Source organism: Leuciscus leuciscus, assembly GCF_965113295.1.
Source record: "Leuciscus leuciscus genome assembly, chromosome: 21".
Classification (NCBI taxonomy): Eukaryota; Metazoa; Chordata; class Actinopteri; order Cypriniformes; family Leuciscidae; genus Leuciscus; species Leuciscus leuciscus.
In genome coordinates, this window is record NC_138745.1 from 20,505,455 (window position 1) to 20,527,178 (window position 21,724).

The 21,724-nt window shown below is 38.5% G+C and overlaps 2 protein-coding genes across 5 annotated transcripts in view; one reads left to right on the forward strand and one right to left on the reverse strand.

The window, feature by feature from the left end:
• shisa8b (shisa family member 8b) overlaps positions 1-10,961 on the forward strand; it is a 32,566-nt gene extending 21,605 nt beyond the window's left edge. The window contains exon 4 of the mRNA XM_082151163.1: positions 6,769-10,961. Coding sequence (XP_082007289.1) covers positions 6,769-7,229 — 461 coding nt within the window. The 3' untranslated portion in view covers positions 7,230-10,961. The remainder of the gene's footprint in view (positions 1-6,768) is intronic.
• The window catches only part of mrtfab (myocardin related transcription factor Ab), a 39,361-nt gene continuing 28,492 nt past the window's right edge, over positions 10,856-21,724 (reverse strand). For 2 of the 4 annotated variants that reach the window (XM_082151159.1, XM_082151162.1), the window contains 15 exons: positions 20,392-20,447; positions 20,228-20,303; positions 19,443-19,589; positions 19,072-19,232; positions 18,637-18,753; positions 18,276-18,529; positions 17,346-17,517; positions 16,676-17,071; positions 15,010-15,921; positions 14,723-14,926; positions 14,377-14,475; positions 13,121-13,261; positions 12,894-12,980; positions 12,712-12,769; positions 10,856-12,263 (listed from right to left, as the gene is read on the reverse strand). In XM_082151159.1, the coding sequence (XP_082007285.1) occupies positions 11,713-12,263; positions 12,712-12,769; positions 12,894-12,980; positions 13,121-13,261; positions 14,377-14,475; positions 14,723-14,926; positions 15,010-15,921; positions 16,676-17,071; positions 17,346-17,517; positions 18,276-18,529; positions 18,637-18,753; positions 19,072-19,232; positions 19,443-19,589; positions 20,228-20,303; positions 20,392-20,447 (3,431 nt within the window). In that variant the 3' untranslated portion in view covers positions 10,856-11,712. The remainder of the gene's footprint in view (positions 12,264-12,711; positions 12,770-12,893; positions 12,981-13,120; positions 13,262-14,376; positions 14,476-14,722; positions 14,927-15,009; positions 15,922-16,675; positions 17,072-17,345; positions 17,518-18,275; positions 18,530-18,636; positions 18,754-19,071; positions 19,233-19,442; positions 19,590-20,227; positions 20,304-20,391; positions 20,448-21,724) is intronic. The other 2 variants (XM_082151160.1, XM_082151161.1) reach the window with 2 other exon arrangements.

Consider the following 21,724-nt stretch of genomic DNA (forward strand, 5'->3'; position numbering starts at 1 on the left):
TAGTATTTATCTTTGTTTGAAAGGCAATCAGTGGCCACTTTCATACACAAAACCCATTAAAATTGCAATAAAAATTTCTTATTCTCGTAAATTTATCACATCCGCAATTCACACATGTAACAGCTACAGCACCAAAATGCTGTCGAATTTTTGTAATTTGACGTAAATTACCTTTAAATAGACCCTTAATCTGTCAACTATTTTCTTCATCTGCTTACATGGAGAAGAGCTCTTTTGTTTCAGGTTCTGTCTACTTTTGCTGGTATTTTCTCCACAAAATAGATAATTGCAAGACGTTTTGTCGGTTACTGTTTTGCAAGACGTTTTGTCGGTGCCTTGGTTACTGTTGTAACCTCTGTTCCCTGATGGAGGAAATTAGACATTTTGTAGATATACTGACACTAGGGTTCACACTTGGGAGCTCCAAACACCTCTGATACTTAAGAAAAGGCCAATGAGAATTGGCGAGTGAAATTTGCATGCTACTCCCTAGACATACGGGTATAAAAGGAGGTGGCTTGCATCCACTCATTCAGGTTTGTGCTGAGGAGCCGAGACAGTGCCCCGGTCATTTCAGCGGTTAGTTCAGTGTTGTGGCAGGAGGGACACAATGTCTTGTTCCCTACATCAGGGAATGAAGGTTACAACAGTAACCAAGATGTTCTCAATCTGTCAGTCACGTCGACATTATGTCGATCTACTGACACTAGGGGTCCCTTTGGAAAACGGCACAACAAGCTGAACCATGTCACGAGGTTTGGTGGTTCAGAAGTCGGGCTGGATAACAAGTGCACTCGCTACATCATGACTTTCCCAATGCCCCACATATGCCGTGTAGTCCCTCATACTACGTAGGGACAGAAATAACAGTTCTTCCAATGGGAACAGGTCACTTCAGCTGTTTCTTTTTGTTATTTTTGTTATTTATTTTTTGCACGTTACCACCTCAGATAGGGGAAGGCGCTATGTGCAAGCAGTACATCTGGCCAGTTTCATGCAGCTTGCCTGTTCGTACCTGATAACACACAGGACAAAACTGGCTCAAACCTGGAGATTCTAAAATCTCACATAAGTATTGTGTGTCGACCAGCCCGCTGCTCTGCAGACGTCTGTTAGAGAGTCGCCGTTCGCTAGAGACGAGGATGCAACACTTCTCGTGGAGTGTGCTCTCACTCCTAGGGGGCACATCACCCCTGGGCCTGCTATGCCAAAGCAATTGCAATTCTCTGTTTCGAGACTGAGTTCATTGTTGATTCGGTTCCGTTGTAAAGATAATCAATTATTAAATGAGTTCATTTAATCTATAGAGCAGTTTTGCCAAAAATGATGACATCTTCCAGCTCACTAAGATCAGTACAGTCAGATCAATAATATGGTTGAATATTGAGTGTCCCCAACTAAGCAAACAAGAGGCAACAGTGGCAGGGAACCCAAACTCCACCAGGTGACAGAATGGAGAAAAACAAACCTTGGGAGAAATTAGGCTCAGTCAAGGGGACCAGTTCTCCTCGGACCAAGGAATGAACATGGTGTCTGGACCTGTCTGGTTCTTGTGGTTTTTGCTGTGGATCTGTGGCTATCATGTCGACAAGGCCTTCACAGGGGATTGTCTAGTAGACACGGTCTCTGCTGACATTCAGGGTTGCGTTTTGGTCGTGCATGTCCACCATCTGATCTGGATGGACCAGATCTGGCTGACTACGGTAACCTCGGGATAAGGTAGAGACAGACAGACTAATATTCGCGTAGATTCCATTCTTCTTACGATGTAACAAGTACATCGGATGTTAAAGGAAGTGTTCCCGGTTTTGTCCCCAGTGTTCTGGGTGCTAAATAAGAAAAGGATCTACAGTTGATCACCAGTTGATTATCAACTGGCCAGAATAGACGTGAAGGACTATAATGTGTTAAGAGCTTGCTCAAGTACTGAGGAGCTAAACCATTTAATGCTTTGCAAGTAATTAGCAAGATTTTAAAATGTATGTAAGGTTTAATACAGGGAGCCAATGCAATGTTGACAGAACTGGGCTAATATGGTCATTTTTACTAGTTCGTCTAGGAACTCTAGCTGCTGTAATTTGGACCAGCCAGAGTTTGTTAATTAAGCGTGCAGGGCAACCACCCAGTAGAGCATTCCAATAATCTAGCCTTGAGGTCATGAATGCATGAACTAACTTTTGTCCATTTGTCATTGAGAGCATATGTCAAAATTTAGATATATTTTTAAGATGGAAAAATGCGGCTTTACAGATGCTAAAACTGTGGCTTTCAAATGAAAGAATGGTATCTAAGAGCATACCCAGGTTACTAACTGAAGACGAAGACTTGACAGAACATCCATCAAGTGTTAGACAATATTCTAGATCAGGGGTTTTCAAAGTGTGGGGCGTGCCTCCCCAGGGGGCGCCAGAGCATGCCAGGGGAGGTGTGGAGAGTGGTAAAAATTATAGGCTAATAATTAGTTTAAATTAATAAATTAAAAAAGTTAAATTGTTATTATTCTGAAAAGAAGGCCTCGTATACACTGCAGGTCTTGATGCCCAATTGGGTAAGTTGTGTCAAAAGGGAGGCCCACTGTCTTAGACTTTGAAAACCCCCTGTTGTAGATTATTACTTGCAGAGGTTTTTGGTCCAATAATTAGAATCTCTGTTTATTCAAAATTAAGTAGTAGGAAATAACTAGTTATCAAAATTTTTTATATCAGCTATGCATTCCGTTAATTTTGTGAATTGGTAAGTTTCGTCGTGATGCGAAGAAATAAAGAGCATGATCAGCATAACAGTGAAAACTAACACCATGCACCATAATGATATCTCCCAAAGGGTAGCGTGTACAGGGTGAGAAGCAACGGTCCTAGTACTGAGCCTTGAGGTACTCCATACTGAACTTGTGATCGATATGACACCTCTTCACTTACTGCTACAAATTGGTAACAGTCAGATAATATGATTTGAACTATGCCAACACAATTACACTAATGACAACATCATTTTCAAATCTATGCAAAAGAAAGTTGTGGTCGATATATCAAATGCATCACTAAGATCTAGTAACACTAATAGAGATACAACCAGGATCGAATGATAAGAGATTGGAGGATACAGTCTAAATCCTGACTGGAAATCCTTGCAGATACCATTTCTTTCTAAAAAGGAACACAGTTGTGAGGACTGCCTTTTCTAGTATTTTTGACAGAAAAGGTAGATTCGAAATTGGTCTATAATTAACTAATTCTTTAGGATCAAGTTGTGTTTTTTTAAATAAAAGAGGTTTAATAACAGCCATCTTAAAAGTTTTTGGTACGTATCCTAATGACAATAATGAATTAATAATATTAAGAAGAGGATCTATAACTTCTGGAAGCATCTCTTTCAGTAGCTTAGTTGGTATAGGGGAGTTACGTACATTGTTATGCAAGTCATGCAAGGCGGTGGCAAATTAAGAAAGCACCTTCATCCGTTTGTGCTGCAAAAACTCACAACGCAACCAAATACAAAAACGCGCTGCAAATACAACACAAGCAAATACAGAAATGCACAAATGTTAAATGTGGCTGCAGACGTTAAAATAAACACCTCACCTCAGGTCATCAACAACACCACTGACAAGTAGACATTGAACAATAAGCATGCCCCAGCCAGGTTCGTCTCTTGTTAGGGTCACCTTGAAACATTTCCTTGGAGGTCTGTACTATTTGCAGCGCGTTTCTGTATTTGGTTGCGTTATGAGTATTTGCAACACGCGTTGTCAAAATGCTGAAGATGTTTTCTTAATTTGCTGGTGTTTTTTTCAATTTTTTCTATTTGCATGTTTTTTGTGTTTTTTTTTGCAGTTGTGGTGCGTTTCTGTATTTGGTTGCGTTGTGAGCATTGGCTGCACATGTGTGGTTAAACTGATGAAGATTTTTTCTTCATTTGCTGGTGTTTTTTTTTCTATTTGCATGTGTTTTCTTCAGTTGAATTGTGTTAATCTCTCTCGACCACTGTACATGTACCATCCACAAAAGCTGATCAGCATTAGCAGCATGGCCCAAACTGCAGCAGCGATCGTGGCGTCTGATAGACAGGTGTCGACCGCATCCAGAAATACACGGGTGAAAAAGTAACTTTAAAAAGATCCATGTTTGCTCTTTTAGAGGATATTTCTCTTTTACAGAAAAACTCTTGTTAGAGAATATTCTCTTTTGAAAATGTCTCTTTCTAGTTGCTCGTTGAATCGCCCAGAGGAACTCTCTTGCACTTATATGTGCGTGTGGGAGAGAGAACCACTGAAATGCGAATAGGAATCCTACGAAGCTTCCAGGCAGAGGTAAATAGATAGAGAATCACAGGCACCTCTTCTCGGCTCCGAAGAACAAATCTGAATGAGTGGATGCAAGCCACCTCCTGTTATACCTGTGTCTGGGAAGTGGAATGAAAAAATCCTCTTGACAATTCTCATTGGCCCCATTAAAGAGCTTGAGCATTTAATCCAGCTGACGACATAACTGCAGCACATGCTTATAATGAACAGAACATTTTTGTAATTTGTGAATGCTAATACAGTTTATCGTTATAGTTATTGTTCTTGGTGTGAATGGGCTTTAACTGAATCCGCTTCTTCAAAACTTGTTTGATATACTCAAATCATTAATCTTATGGTGTTGTAAACGCATCGATACAGAATTTATTTTGGTATTGTTACAATGTCTTCAGCCAGCAAATCATTCAACAATTTGTAATTTCAACAATGGGTCTTGTTCACACAGGACCTCTAAATGCAAAAAGTTAATTCTACAAAAATAGACTGTATGTTTGAGAGTGCCTGATTACTGTTCTTATTTTCTCGAGTTTGTGATTGGTTGAAAAAACGTTTAAATAATAAATGGCTATTTGCGTATTTTCCCAAAGAATTACATATTTTAAAAGACAGCAAAAAAAAAAAAGAAAGAAAAAAAGCTGTGGCCTTGAGAGGTTTTTTGTCCTTTTAAGCAGGAGCATTAGCCTGCCCTATATTCTGGGAACATGTCAAGCCAATAGTGTCTGGATCACAATGATTCAGTGACATAATGACACATACATAATACATACACATTATTAGATACTTTCACATATGAACACGTCTGTATCTGACAGAATGGTCTGCAATCAGCACACCGTGGTTATGGTGATGATGAAGATGATGCACACAGACAATACAGCCTATATGTAGTAAGCTCAAGGATGTTCAGATGTCATCTCTTTGAATCAGAAGAAAGTAATGAATGAGAAAAAAGGATACAAATATAATTTGATGACTATGTTACTTGAAAGAATGCCATCTGACATCAGTTTATAAATTTGATACTGGATTTGATGAGGCTAAGACCAAAAGAGCATCCACAGGAACTCAATTCTTTTTTCTTTTTTTTTTTGTGATTCAGGCATCTAGCCCGATATAAAATATGTCCCCTGACATACACACCTTCTAAAACCTTCTGATTTACTCAATACAAGAACAAACTGAACAAGTGCATCTAGCATACATTAATTCAGCGAGACAGAGTGAGCAGCTCGCAGGTAAATACCGTGAGAAGAGAGATAACTCATGTCCGAGGCATGACCTTTAAACATTTCAGGGAACATAAAGTCAGTGTTTAATAAAATAGACAAGCTCCCAATGGACATCTCAACAGGAATACAGACACTGCTGTTTTATGTCCTTCATCAAGACTTGTTTTAAAGTTGAGACACCTAACTCATGGTTCCAATGGATGGATTTTACATGGTGCACATTATTTTATTAGATCTTTGATGATTTAAAAATAATAATTTTTAAATATGTGTACATGCTCTTTAAAAATCTGATTTCAATTGGACTAAAACAATAGTTTGTGTTTTTAAAATGTCATCAAAACGCTTTGGTTAAACTGAAATCATACCAGTCTGGTTTTTGTGAAGTCTAACTAACAGACCAAGAAAATATGATCTTCGTCCAGCATGTATAATGGTGTTTTGTCCATCCTTGATGAATGAATCTGCCCTTCCCTTCCGGTCTGCTTTCCGAACACACCGGGAAAACAGCACTACATCTGTGATTATGATCCCTTTTAACACTCATTTACACAGAGAAACTGTGTTTGCACTGAAACTGAATTTGCTAGTGCTAGTAAAGCTCTACACCAGGGATCGGCAACCTAAGGGTTAATCGCTGGCACACAAGCAAATGCGAGAGAAGTGTATGTATTTCATTCAGATAAAGTAGTCTACCTGCACACAGATCTACATTTTGATGTAATAATTCCTCATAGTAAAAAAAGCTTATTTTATTAAGTTAGGAGTTATAAATACTATTAAATTGTCTATCTAAATCTAAAACAAATTTCAAGAGAAACATTAAAATTTCTGTACTATTTCTGTGTAAGCCATTATAAAAATTTTAAATGTTTGTGTATTTATATGAGTGTGTGTGTGTGTATATATATATAGGCTATGCGTTGTGGCACAGTGATGAACTCGGAAACTTTCACCTACCCTACAAGAAACTTTGCATTTCCTCGCAAACAATGCCAAGGTTTTACAAGCGAACTTAAAGTTTCTCTGGGAAACACAGAACTTTTGTGAGAGAACCCAATAGCAGTGGAATTTACACTTTCCTTTCCCTTCATATTCTTTTCCATCCCCTTGTCCCTTTAGGGGCTCAATTTACACATAAAGACTGTAGCTCAATAATGCGAAAACCCACTGTAGCTCAATTACAATCTTATGTTTGTCTGTCTAACTTCTTCCATTTCTTGTCCTCCCTTACAGCCGATACTGCAAGCCGGGGTTACTACAAGAGCTATCCACTAATGGATTTCTCCCAGTATCATTCCCCTCCTGTACCTTTCCAGCCGATGTCAATGCACCCAAAAGACAAGTCCTATCTCCACCAGGTACTCCCCTCCCATGACATCCATTCCCCCCTGTCCATCTCAATCCCAACCAACCAGTTGGAGAGGACCCGCATCCCAAAAACCATCACCCACCCTCAACTTTCCAGCTCAGCCTTCAAAGCTTGGGATTCTGGACAAAGACACGTCCACCGGCAGACCTCGCATCCAGGACCCTCTGTTCGCCAACAGATCTACAGCAGCAGGAGACAGTATAGCATAAAAACACTACCGGAGTTCATCTCCCAGCCCACAGACTACGGGGGACAACCGCTGTATCAGTCCCATCCCAAACTTAAGGCCTATCAGACCAACAGCAAGACGGAGGTCACTGTCTGAGGAAACGGGAATGAAGGAAACAACACTGCCGACTGTTAACGGACTGTATGCACAGCGACTAAAATGTCAGGACTGTGTAGTCACCCCTTCTTTTAGTGCTAAACCGCTCTTGTTTATATGGTTTCTTCTGTGTCCTACTTTTTCTGGGTTTATCTCTGTCTTTCGTGTCACTGACAACAATGAGGTGAGTTTTCAGACCGGAAGACAGGAATGGTGCCCAAGGCCACATTAACTCAACGGGGACAATGCCATCATCACGTCAGCCTAAATCTAAGTCATTAAGGGACATTATCCTGGCCATCTTTATTTAAACACAACCTCAGGATCAATTTTGTGAAAAAAAGACAAAATAAACCTGTTCTCCTACCCCAGAAGAGGCAAAGAGCAACACCCAGATGTCCGGTCTCACACTAAGATTTAAGTATAAGCTTCACTGAGTGTGTTGAGGATTTTGTGCTCATGAAGAAAGATTTTTTGAGTTACTAAATTTCACGGTCTTCCTCTGGCTTGGGAAGTCTCGTTGTGAGAAAGTCACTCATTAAATCACTAATTTGTTTTAGGGGAATGAAGTTGAGAAAAACCACAAAGACATAATAATCTCGTTTCAGTGGGTTACCTACTTTATAGAAAAGAACCACGTGAAGCTCTCAATGGTGATGAAACTTGACTACAATTCTGAAAAGGCACCATGAAACATGTTTATACTGAAAAAGACATTCCTGTAAAGCTAATAACTGCATTTCTTTTTCTCAATCTTTTTTTTAAAGGTTTATTTTTGGAATTTTTGTCTTTATTGGGACAGAACTTAACAAGTGGGAAGACAAGTGGGATGGGATCGGGAAAGGACCACAAGCCAGGACTCAAACTCGGGTCTCCCAAAGCGCAACTGCACTACATTCCGGAATGCTGCCCACAAGGCTATTGACTCTGTCTTAGATACATTTTCTGTGGAATTTCAAGAGAGAAATTGTTTTATGAGTCTAAATTAGTTTTGACATTAAAATCACTCCAGTCATGGAGTGAAAACATCATCAAACATCCAACTTCATCTTATCTTCCTCTTTTTATCTTTTGATTACTTAAAATAATCTGATCTCCTCTGTTTCTCAAGACCGCTTATGTTGAGTCCGTAATGTCATACTGAGTAGTTCACTTTATAGTTGACCAAGGCTGACTGCCTCCTGGTGTGAGGCTGAAGAAAGGATGTCATCAGCTCTAAGCAATGATCTGGACCTTAGAACTGGGAATGAAGCACATCATTCTTGTAAAACAAGCTATGCAAGCTGGCAAAAATATCAGCTCTAGTGAATTAACCATCCTTGAAATCAAGATCTCACAAGCACTAGTTGTCTTGTGGCAAGCCTTGCACTGTTTACCTTCTACTCATGTGTCCTTTCTTTTACTTGGATTAGTGGAGTGAATTACCAGAACTTGTACCTCAGATAGGCTACAATGTATCCAAATAAAAAAACAAGATCTACTTTAATACCATAGCAAGTCTGATGGGGAAAAGTCTGATACTTCAGAATCTAATCTAATTGTGTTGTATAACCATCTGCAGTGTAATCAGGAGATTTAAATTCAGATTCTGATATGCTAAAAACCCCCGCTAGCATGTTTGGAAAATGGAAAACCCAAAGTGATTACAGAACACATTGAGTGGGGAGGGAATCTAGTTATTCATCTTTATACATACAGTTTACTTGTTAATTGAACTGTCGTATTAAAAGCAATACCACACTCACAGTCTGGATATCAGCACGGATGTGATTACCTGTGGCCTTGTGCCTACAGCCAATCAGATGTGCTGATATACAGATCAACAGCACTTGCTAGTGTGATGTTTCTTAAATGTTCGTAGTATTTAATTAAAATATATGTAGGCTACTTATAAGTGCTACCTATCTGTTCCTGTACTGTGTCGTGCTTTACTTTTATTCAAGCCAGATATTCATGTGATCTGGACGCATTTTCTGTTTTCATATTTAAGCATATTAAATATATTTATGTATTTATGTACATTAATTGTATTATTTATGTAAGAATTGTATTTAAGATTATTTAAGATATTTAAGACTGAACTACACAGACGCTTTGTTCAGAAACGTTTAAAGATATCTGAAATAGGGGTGTTTGTAAGCTATTTGTTACATTGATAATGCCTGTGTTGGTAATGCACTGTAAAAAATGTGGTATGTTAATGAACTAGTGGTATAAGGGCTTTGAACAACAATTGGAGAAACCAAAACTGGAATGACAAGCTGAAATCTTTTTTTAAATAGGGTTTTATATTCACATTTTGACTAAATATGAGTTAATAAAACAAACAATAACAACAAAAATAATGCTTGAAATTGTAAATCAACGTTATCAGATGAATTTGACGTAAAACGAGTGTAGATTTGTACTTCAAACAATGTCTCTTTTCAAAATAAAATTTGTCAGACGTCGAAATGGTTTTGAGGATTTTGGTTTGGTTTTATTTATAGGCTACTTACTTCTAAGAACTCCCTAAAACCATCAGCACTCACCATGCAGGTACATTTAAGGTGTCGGTCATGGTTGTCGAAGCAGAAAGCAGGAAATCTCATTTGTCTCACACAGCATCACTGAGCCTCTACTTGTCACACGATGATCTGGGATATATAGATGTCTTGCGCCCTCTTTTGGCGATACCGCATAGTGTATCAGAAGTCGTTTTTAGTAAAACATTACTTCAAAAAGTATACTATTTTATTGGGCGCACGCACTTGTTTGTTAGTCATTAAAAATATGCTTCAGAGCATTCATGTTCCAAGGATAGTTGGAGAGTTCTCCCAAAATATCTCTCATTTCATCACCTTCTTCCAAATCTGCACGCGTTTCTTTCTTCCGTTCCGTGGAACTCATTAATGACATCACCATTCAATTTAATCGTAGGCCTATGGAAAAAACATATGCCATGAAAATGTAATGGTGACTGAGAAGGTCAGTCCTCAACATATTCTTTAGAAAATCATATAGATTAAGGGGGAGTTGCCTACATGTCCCTTTAACACTGTAATTCAGTCCGTTTCCAGCCTTTTCCCTCATAACAGAAATCTCAATTCTCCTCACAGCAGTTCCTTGGTGTTCAATCATTTTTAAGATCTGATATTACTGACATTTAATATTTAACTGCATATCTTGAAAAAATTTATAATAATAAAATAAAAAAAACCAGTCAGAAGAGAAAATCTGGATTACGTTTTACTGGATTACCAAATTTTCCTGAAGCTTAAAAGGTTGAGTATTGTCATGGGTTTGACTTCCAGAGAATGCAAGAACTAATTGAAAAGCTAGCATAATTATACCTTAGAAAGCAATGAAAGTCGCTTTTATCTAAAGCGTCTGCCAAATGCAAATGAAAAATTAAACGTAAAATCATTCACTACCATTATATATACCTTGTTTGCTTTTGGCACCCATTCAAGCTCCACTCTAGTTGAATTTTCAGTAGTTTTTTTTTCCAATATAACTTTTAAGACATCTACATACTGTTAAAAATCAAATTTGCTTCAATAGCAGAATAAGAAATGTCCATTGTAAGTGAATGTGTTGTGTATATGCAAGTTTAAAACAAAAATACAACAAAACACACTCCACACTGCATTTTTTTCCTTTTATTTTTTTTTCCTTTTTTAGAAAACAAGAAGTTCCAAATACTCTGAAACCTGAATCCCAGCCCTGACCTCCACCAGCGAATCGCTACAATCAGATGGAAAAGGACAAAGATTTCATCAATACATGATCCTAAAGTACAGCAATGCATAGAGATCTGGTGAACATCACCAAACCTGGTTCCCTGCAGAGCCCATTAAATTGGGTCGTGTACACCAGAGCACCAGTCGGGTCAGCTTAAGTGCAATGTTGGAAGAACTAACATGCCAAAAGGGTTCAAAATCAAGGAGGTCTATGATATCTCATATTTTTCCTCCATTTAGTTTGTCGATGCAAGTGACTGTGTGAAACCTGTGGAGCAGAAATAGCCTCATATAATGGTCATGAGGTCATAACTTTATTGAGATAGGCAGAAGCAACACTATAGTGGTGCCAAAGATATGTAGAGGAGATTGTACTAACTGGTGTGCTTAAAGTGAAAAATGATCCTAACCAGCATGGACAACTGGTCTAATAACTAGACCAAAGTATGGGTTAAGTTGAGCTGTTGAAGGTGTGAGAAGTTGGTGTCAGGGTCCAGATTGGTCTCTCTGTTGGCAAAGGCAACAGTGCCGTGTGATGCAAAACATTTGAGCATAATTCAGTAAATGAGAGCTTAAAATTCAGTGCTTAAGAGGACCTATCAGACACAGGAACTGTTTAAATACCATTCGGCACAGGAATATGAAGAAACAAATTTCAGCATAAGAAACAGCATATGTGCGTATGGAGTGTTTTGTGTACAGCCTATACACAGTAAGGTTGAAGGTGCTAAATTGTGTCATCAAGCAATTAAGACCAAAAGCTACAAACATGAGTCCCAGTGGATCTGCAAATCCGAACTGTCCAAAAAGTCTGCAGAAAATACACTGGGTGGGGTGTGCGAGCTGAGAGGGGCAAGGACCATACCCCCGCCATTACAATTACTGCCCCCTCCTACCCCGGGTATATCCAGCCAATCCATGCTATCCAGGGTGGGGTCTTCAAAGTCCAGGTTGGCCGGGTGGGGTGAGAAGCTCAGGTCACTGGTGTCCATTGGAGATGTGGGATGGTCCAGAATACTGTAAGTACTCAGCATTTGGTTGTGGAGGTCATCGATCAACGTCAATGGGCCGTCCGGCTCAACTCCGAGGAGAGGAGCACCGGTGGTGCTCTCCAGGAAGTCCTCGAGGTGGACAGTTCTAGAGCAAGGCCTGTCCTGGGTGTCGGGGAGCTGCTGGGAAGGAGAGGGAACAGGGTCGGGCTGATGTGTGGGAGGCGAGAGGTGGAGCGGAGGAGGTGGGGATGGAGTGGGTGGGCTGGAGTGAAGGTCTGACAGGGAGGGGTCTTGACTGGCTTTAAATCCAGATGAAATTTCTGCAATGTGGAAAGAAGAAAGATTTATTATTATTAATATTTTTTTTTTTTTGAAAGTTTTTAGACAGTAAAAATAGTAATTTTGTGAAATATTATTACAATTTGAATATATTTAAAATGTAATTTGTTCCTGTGATGGCAGCAGTCTTCAGTGTCACATGATCCTTCAGAAATCATTCTAATATAGTGATTTGGAGCTCAACAATAATTTCTTATGATTATCAATGTTAAAAACAGTCGTTTAATATTTTTGTGGAAACCGTAATACATTTTTTCAGGATTCTTTGATGAATAGCAAGTTTAAAAGAACAGAATTTATTTGAAATAGAAATGTTATAAAACACTGTCATTTTCCATATATTTAAAGCATCCTTGCAAATTAAAGTCAATTTCTTAAAAAAACCTAGCTGACCTCTAACTTCTGAATGGTATATTTAAAACTTTTTACCTCCACTCTTGATCAGGATATCGAACAAATCATCTATTTGGTTGTTAGAGACATTATCCTGTGAACAGAGAATAATCACCAATGTTACTATAAGAAAAACAGTGGAAACAGAAAAAGAAGGTGAAAGAATGAAGAAGAAAAAAAGAAAAAGAACAAAGTAAGAATGTGAGTGAAGGCCATACTTTAAAACGCTGAGGGGGGTGAGGGTTCGGCTTTGGGGAGGAAGGGGTGAACAAAGTATGTTGATCAAATGTTGGGCAAATGTCCTCCTAAAAAAGATGGACATGACGGGTAGAGGAAAATGGAAAAAGAAATGCGAGCTTTAGCAAAGGAGATAAAGACAAAAGGAAAATGGGTAACAAAACTAAAGCATGAGTATTATGAGTATAAATAATGCATGTTGCGATACCTTAAATGAAGGGGGTGAAGAGGGTTTGTTCAGTGGGCTAGATTCCTCACAGAAGAATGGCTCAAAGCTTGGTGGGGCGGACACTGGCTGGCTAGACTCCTGAACACTTGTGGTCTCCAAGTGGAGCCCTACTTTCTGAACCTGGAAATGGGAGATTTCAGCATGAGTCAGCTGCAGAGAGGAGATAAAGCACAACTATATGCAGCCTAGCCCTTTATATTGCCCTAAGTACTATAATTGTAATACATATACACTGTTTTGTTAGCTCTCAATGCAATCCACAAATATCCACAGGTCATTGCATATCTGCAATTTGAATGTACATTTGAGACTGTTATTCTGTGATGTTGATCCACAGGTCAATAACTGTCGAACAACATGAATGTTACATAAATATTTTAGAAGTTTTGTTAAAGTGTCAGGGTAAACATGCCAATGATTTTGAATGACTGAAAAAGCCCCAGTCTCAATTATACTGAGGTGGCATACGTGTTCAAATCCGGTGCAAATCAGACGCATCAAATTCAGGCAATGTTACTATGTTAATTTCAAATAAGAATAGTAAAAAAAAATCCCTTAATTAACTAACTTCCCCTTGTAATTTGAAAACGTGCTTATCATTGGCTTTCATCATACATTATTTGTACATACAGTCAAACCAAAATGTATTCGAACACCTTTAACATTTTTCACATTATCACAGTTTATTCGCTATAGTTTAGAAAATGGTAATACAATATGACAAGAACTCAGAGTTATCAAATCAGTTGATATTTCACTGGTTTTGGCCATCTCACTTCACTTCACTTCGACTGTCTCACAAATGAATTAGATTGAATAGCTGTCAGCTGTTAAATTTAAAAAGATCACATTAGCCATTAAAGAAAAAACACTTAAGCAAAACATGGTCAGGTCAAAGTGTCTGAATAATTTTTGGTCCCAAATTTTTAATAAATATTTCAGGTAGTCCACTGTATGAAGAATGTTTTGGTATAAGAAGTAACAGTTTACTTTATTTTGCTATCCTCGCTTACATAAATTAACTATTGTGTCCTGCACCCACAAGTAAAAAAAATAAAATAATTTTTATCTGGTGTATATTTGGTTTGACTATCTGTTATACATCTTGGTGTTTCATGCCTCTTTAAAGACTTCACAGTTCAAGTTGTCAGAGAGCTCTCCATCTCATTTAAATGTTATTTTTTAGAACTGTAAAAGGTTTGAGTAAGCACATCCACATTGTTATATGCACATACTTTGGGGATGGGCTCTTTGACAGCTTGTGATTGGTTGGCAGAATTAGCCACATCAGCAGATGACTGGCTAGGGAGCTTGCTAGGGGTTGACTGCAATCTCTGAAACACAAAAAAAACAAGGATTATCATTACACATTAGGAAAACAATATAAAGAAGTAAAACTGTTTTCAACATTGATAATAATAATAAGTTTCTTGAGCACCAAATCATCATATTATATGTTATATATGATTTCTCATGTGACAGTGTAATGGCTGCTGAAAATTCAGCTTTGCATCACAGGAACAAAATTGCATTTTAAAATATATATAAATGAAATTGTTAAAATCTTAAATGTTTAGTCACCTGTAGAGTAATCCGTCCATTAGATTTGCTCTGAGGAGACTTTGCAGTCAGGCTTTCCACACTATTACTGGTGAGTGCAATCAGATAACGGTTGCCATTGCTGTCAGTGACTAGCGTGGGTGTGGAGTGAGCTTTCAGGAGATCCAGTGGGAAAGACGTAGTAATCTGAGTACCAGATGGCTGATTGATAAACACCTGTGAAACCTGTAAAAAATAAAATTAAAATAACGTGAAAATGACTGCACAAAAACAAAATGCACACAACAAAAACTGGAAATGTCGCTGACCTGTGGTGTCTGTAACTGCTGATTTTGTGGCGTCTGCTGCTGCTTCTGATTGGTTTGTAGCTGCTTTTGTTGGCTCTGCTGGATGATGAGCTGCTGCAACTTTTGTTGCTGCTGCTGTTGCAGTAACGCTGTCTTCTTTTGCTGCTGCAATTGAGTCTTCTGCTGCTGTTGTAACAGCGTCTTCTGTTGCTGCTGCTGAAGTAACTTCACCTTCTGCTGCTGCTGCAGTATCTGCAACTTCTGCTGCTGCAGTAATTGCGCCTTCTGCTGCTTGTGCAGCTGCAACACCCGTGTCTTTCCTTGCTCTTGCTGCAGTTTCTGTGGGTCGATTTGCTGCTGCTGTTTTTGATGCTGCAGTAACTGTGTGTTCTGTACGTTTGGTAGGTCCACGAGCATTTGCTGCTGCTGCGCCTGCAGCCGGTGAATCTGCTGCAGCTTGAGCAGAGTCTGCTGCGAACACTGCGTCTGGATCTTTTTTAGGGGCTGGACTTGCTTCTGCAGGTCCTCTGATGTGTCCATCTCCTCCTTGACCTCTTCCTTTACCCTCACTTCCAATCCGTTAGACAGCAAAGGTATTTCAGCATTGCCCATGTTGTCTGCGACCTCTCCAGCCGATCCGCGCTTACCCTGCTCCAGCTGAGAGCGCAGGGTCTCCACCAGCCTCTGCTTCTGTCTCAGCATGCGTGTCAACTCCTCGATCTGCTTGTCCTTCTCCTGAAGCATTTGGTCTTTGTCCAGAGAAAGCACTGCAGTTCCTGATGCTGGACCTGGATCCTGACGCTGCGAGACTGGCAGCAGACCCGGACGAGAAAGGCTGCAGGATGCCTGCATCTGCCCGAGAGACTCCTCTTTAATTGGAGACCGGTGGTCTGGAGACGGGTGCAGGCTGAGCTGTGTGAGAGGTGAGCTAACCTGTTAAGGGAGAAACAAGTTCTGGTTACACTTCATTTTAAGGTGTCATTGTTACAGTGTAATTATATATTTTAGTACTGAGTAATATTAAGCAACTACATGTACTTACTATAGGGTTAGGGTAGGATTAGGATTTGGTTGAGGGTTAGTTGCATGTAATTATGCATAGTTTACTGTTATTGCTACAGTAATTAAATGTTACATATGTAACAAGGACACTGTAAAATAAAGTGTTATCCATTTAAGTACTGAGTAATATTAAGAAACTACATGTACTTACTATAGGGTTAGGGTAGGATTAGGTTGAGGGTTAGTTGCATGTAATTATGCATCACTTACTGTTATTACTATGGTAAGTAAATGTAACATGGGTAACACTTTATTTTACAGTGTCCTTGTTACATAAGTTCTTAATTTTTAGAATTTAGAAAAAAATTATTGTCTATCACTGATGATAGAAATTTTTCTTAGGTTAAAAAGCTCTTATTCAATACAAATCTGTACAAATTACATAATAGGTATGTAAAACTGAACTAAAATAGGTTTGAAAAACTTTAAAGGTTAAATTTAAGTGTGTGAATTATCTTATCGTAAAGTGTTAGTCTAAATGAAAATAGGGGAAATGAGCATGAACTGAATATATCCAACATTGAAAGATACCAAATTAACAAAAAAAAAAAGGTACCGATACATTGTGCATCCCTAATTTTCTTTTAACCATTTCTGCTGTGCATCTTCAAACACACAGACCTACCATTTCTCCAAACACATCCCCATTGCAGCTGGTCTCATCTGGACTCAATCCAGCCAGAGAGCGGTCGGAGGGGGTAGGAGATACAGGAGGAGAGGAGCTAGTGCTGCTGAAGCGCATGATTTGTGGTGGAGTTGTGCTGTGGAGCCTAGTGGTAGCCGCTATTGAAAAGGCAGACACTGGGGCAGCCAAGTCTTTCGGGTTTTGATGTTGGGCGGCACCAGATGACTGAACTGACACCTGCGGTAACTGAGCAGGCACAGTTTTCATAGCTGCAGCTCCTGCGGCTGATGATCCATTGTTCTGCTCCTGGTAGTTCTTCAGTCGTTCAATAAGATCGTTCTTAGTTCCAGATACTGTCAGACCCCTCAGTTTGAGCTCTTGTTTAAGTTCTGCAACCTGAAAGCGAGATCAATCAGTTCAGTTTCAAAATATCCACAGTAGTGCGCAACACTATCAAATTCTCCAATGGTTCTAATATTGTGACTAATATTGTAATGTTGTTTTGGTTCATGATCAAATCTGACCTCTTCATAAAATCTACATTAAGATTTTTTTAAAACATTAAAAGACAAAAGTAGGAAAAATATTTCTGAAACCAAAACCACCCAAGAAATTAAGTGGTCAATGTTATTGCTTTAGTATAAGTGAATAAATTACATCTGTTACCCACTTTGAATTCATCCAGATTTGGGGGTAAAGTGCTGGGCTTAGCTCCTCCTGCTGTAGGCTGGCTCTGACGATTGGGCCCATTCTGATTGGAGGAGACTGTTGAGCATGTGGAAATAGTCTGGGAAGAGGAGGGGCCCAGACTGGTGGATGGTTGCTGTTGTTCAGCAGGAAGTCTGGAATTGAACAGATTTATTTTTGTTTCATAGCTAAATCAGTTATGTCTACACTTCTCTAGAACGGTGGCTTTTCTTCAGAACCAAGATTTTGTAACCTGCATTTAATGTATTCTGGATCAAATTTTGTTTTATCTAGCAAAGTTTTGTCTGTTTACTTTGTTATCATAATTATGCATGATTTAGCATTTTATTATTTGCATATAAATTGGAATGTTTTGTGAATCAAAACAGATCTGTGACCCATTTTTGGGTCATGATAACCCAACATCAACAGTGGTTGAGAACCACTGCTCTAGCAGACATACACCACTGTTCAAATGTTAAGGGTCAGTAAGATTATTGTACATTATTATTTTTTATTATTATTCAATTCATCTTTTATGCAGCAAACATACAATAAATTGATCAAACGTGACAGTAAAGACATTAAAAATGTTACACTATTTATATTTCAAATAAATGCTGTTCTTTTGAACTTTCTATTAAATCAATAGAATCTGACATTTTTTTTAAATCACGGTTTCTTCAAAAATATAAATAAGCACAACTGTTTTAAACATTGATAATAAATAAAGATCTGAAGGATCACATGACACGGAAGATTAGAGTAGTAGCTGCTAAAATTCAGCTTTGGTATCACAGGAAAATAGAAAACAGTTGCAATAAAAGAAAATAATACAAATTTGTAATATTACTGTTTTTAATGTATTTTTGATCAGGTAAAATGAATCCATATCATGTGTGGTTGTACTCACTTTGGAGGGGCAGGTAAGATAGTGTGGTAGTTGTAGTGCTGCTGTTGCTGGTTGATGATCTGAAGCTGAAGGAAAAGCTGCTGCTGGTGGAGGATCTTGGCGTACGAAGAGTCCAGCTGAGGAGGCGGCTCCCGGTCGTTCTTCTGGTCAGGCGGGATATACTGGTGATATTTGAGTTTCTTCACTTTGGGCTTGTTATCTTTGGGTTTCTTGGATCGATGAGAGATTCGATCTGTGCTGGACTTAGACTGCTGCTTGTGGTGAGAAAAAACAAAGGAACAAAAAAGAAGACGCATGAGTGATGAAATTGGTTTAGACTGAAAAATGAAACTGATGATAGGTTTGATGGCTTTTGCTTTACCTTTGTATGTCCCGTCGGTGGACGGGAAGAGTTTGTCATGGTAAATTCACTGGTTAGATTCTGTGGTGGAGAGGCATCGGCTGCAACGAGTGGAGGAGGTGGGGCCTGAGTGAGGAACTACAATATATACACTGGTTAAATACGTTGTATGAACTTAAAAGCATTACATTGTCCTCAACTCTGCATATGTTCCTTTGTGAGCAATAATAATTAGAAACAATCCAAATGGAAAAAAATAACCTTGACCATTCTGCTAAATTTCTGTTTTTGTGTTCCAGAGAAGAAAGAAAGTCATACATGTTTACAACAACATGATGACAATTTTCTGGGTGAACTGTCCCTTTAAGTGTACAGCAGTGCTGCCCTCTAGCTTACTGAAAGGATAAAATAAATATTCCATTTATCTAATATTGAACAACTGAAACAGGAATGTACCTGAGATGGTGAGAGGTCTCCATTCATATTCAGCATATCAGAGGGGGAGTGTTGAGGAGCAAGACCCAACGGAGAGTCCTGACTGCACTGGGGATCCGGTGACAGCGCATCACTACTGTCCTCATCCAATGAGGAGCTCTCACCCTTCGGAGACTCGGTACCTGATAATACACAAAAATTAGTTGTCTGATATGTGCAGACACACTTAAGAAATTAATGATAGTAAAACTAAACTTAGTTTACATAGATTTGCATTATTGTCATTTGTGGAGAAAATGCGTATGGTGCTTAAACAGCAACAAACAAAGCTGACATAGCTGTAATAGTGCGTGCAACATAAACACTGTTTGTGATGGTGGTTACAGACTAACCAATGAGTGCGTGCACAGGCAGGATGTTCTTGTGGATGAGCTCAATTGGACCAGGGCGGTGAGATATCTTATCATTGAGATCGTCTGCCAATCGAGCTCTCTTCAGCTTCAGCTGCTTGGCCTGCAGTGAGGGCTCGGCTGAAGTCTCTGCGGGTGAAACAAATTGAATCATTAACAACTGAATCACTTCCTTCTATGTAAATACCACCTAAATTCCCTTCTGAGAGTCTACTGACTCCATTGGTATTTTTTGCATATTGATCAGTTTTTATAGTATCAGAAAGGGAAATAATACAAAAGAATATAGAAGTTACAGACAGCTCCTTCACTCCTGAAAAGGTCAAGATGAGATAATGGCTATGGACCTTTTTCAAAACTCTAGGGTGCTCAGAAGTTGTCATAGTTGGGCAAACTTATATAGTGGTGAATAGAAACTACAACAAAGATATAAATTTTGCTTTCTAATAGCATAATATAGAGGGATTGATTACAGTGGTTAACTAGTTTTCTGAAATGTAATGCAAAATATAACAAAACAGTTTAGTGTTATAAATGCACAACCGTTTGTTAAAAACATAAAATGGAAAACAACTTTTGTTAATAACTGTGTAAAAGCATCATTACAGTCTGTGAAAAGGGTCCATTGCAACTGCAAGAGGCAGAAATTACATAACAGAAACACGACGTGCAATAGATAAAAAAGAAAAGAAAATTTAAATGATTAAATATGTTGACCATTTAATATTACTCTATTTTAATATTCAAAAGAGAATGATGTGACTCACCTTCTAGGATGTGCATCCTGACCAGTTCTGACCTCTCTGGCCGACTCCTGATCTTCCTCTTCAGGTAATCCTCAGTCTGCACCAGTAAAAGAGAAATCAACTGTGTCGTCAAAAGTGTCAATCAAAGATGAGAAGCAAGTGAAAAAAGAGATAAAGTCACTTACGCGTGCTCTCTCCAGACTTTTCCTCTGTTCGTGGAAGGCAGCCGGACTCTTCAAAGCTGTGTACAGAAACAGAGATGCACTTACTTCCTGATGTTCAGTCGCAGGGACTGATGTGCATATTGGTCCTTGTGACTGTCAGGTACTCGATAGATTAATCAGCAGAGTATTCAAGATCGGGTGCGGGAGATGGAGCATAAACACCAGAATGTTTCCTGCGTGAGCTAAACTTCTCCAAACAGCTGCCCAATACATATTGTGTTTTCTCACAATTACTGCTATGACTTTTCAAGTACTCTTGTATCTGTACACATCTAGGCCAATGTCTCGTATTCGATATTGAGGAACTATGTATGGAGAATGTAAAACTAGTCATTAAAAGGTCATTCTGAAAGGTCATACGTAAAAAAAAAAAAAAAAAAAAGGAGAACTTCCACTTATATCAGACTCTCAAATCATCTGCTGAAACAAAGGGAGGTCAGTATAATAACAGCAAGTGTGTGTATCAATCTGTATGGATGAAAAAGTACTTGGGATGTCAAAATGTATATATTTTAAAAGACAAAAAAAAAAAAATTTGAGTTCCTAATAGTAATTATAGTTTTTGCCAAACAGTTTGCCACTAGTCATCTTACAGTATACCAGACAGGCATATTCCTACATTGGTAGTAAAGTATACTAGTACAGTGTATGTGCAGTAAATATTCACTACAACAACAGTGGATATTATTTCTCTAAAAAGGTTGAAAATTATCATTAAAAAAACCAACTACAGAAAACTGCACATGCGATTGAGCTGTAATGTAAAAGGTATAACACAGAATAACAATGTGATGTAACAGCTGAGCTTGGGTAACTAAATTCATGAAATTTCCAAAACCACAAGCTATGGTTAGCAATGATCATCCGCCTGTTCTTTGTACAAGAGAAGTTTGCAATAATAAACCTACAGTACTGTACAAAAGTTTGGGGTCAGTACGAATTAAGCATATTCAAATTATGACACTAAAGACGAGAGCAATGACTGCTGAAAATTTTGCTTTGATAAAGGAATAAATCACATTTTAAAATATAATAAAAGAGAAAAGTCATTTTAAATTGTAATAATATTTTACAATATTACTATTTTACTGTGTTTTTGACAAATACAGCATAAGAGACTTCTTTCAAAAATCTTATGACCATAAGCTTTTGAAAATATAATGGAGGACAATACAAATCTGACCTAAACAAAAAAGATTCAAGATTCCTCCCTATGATGATACTGAAGGGGGTGGATTCTGGAATTGAATGACTTCTCCAGGATTATGAGATTTTACTTTGTTATAGAAGTTAC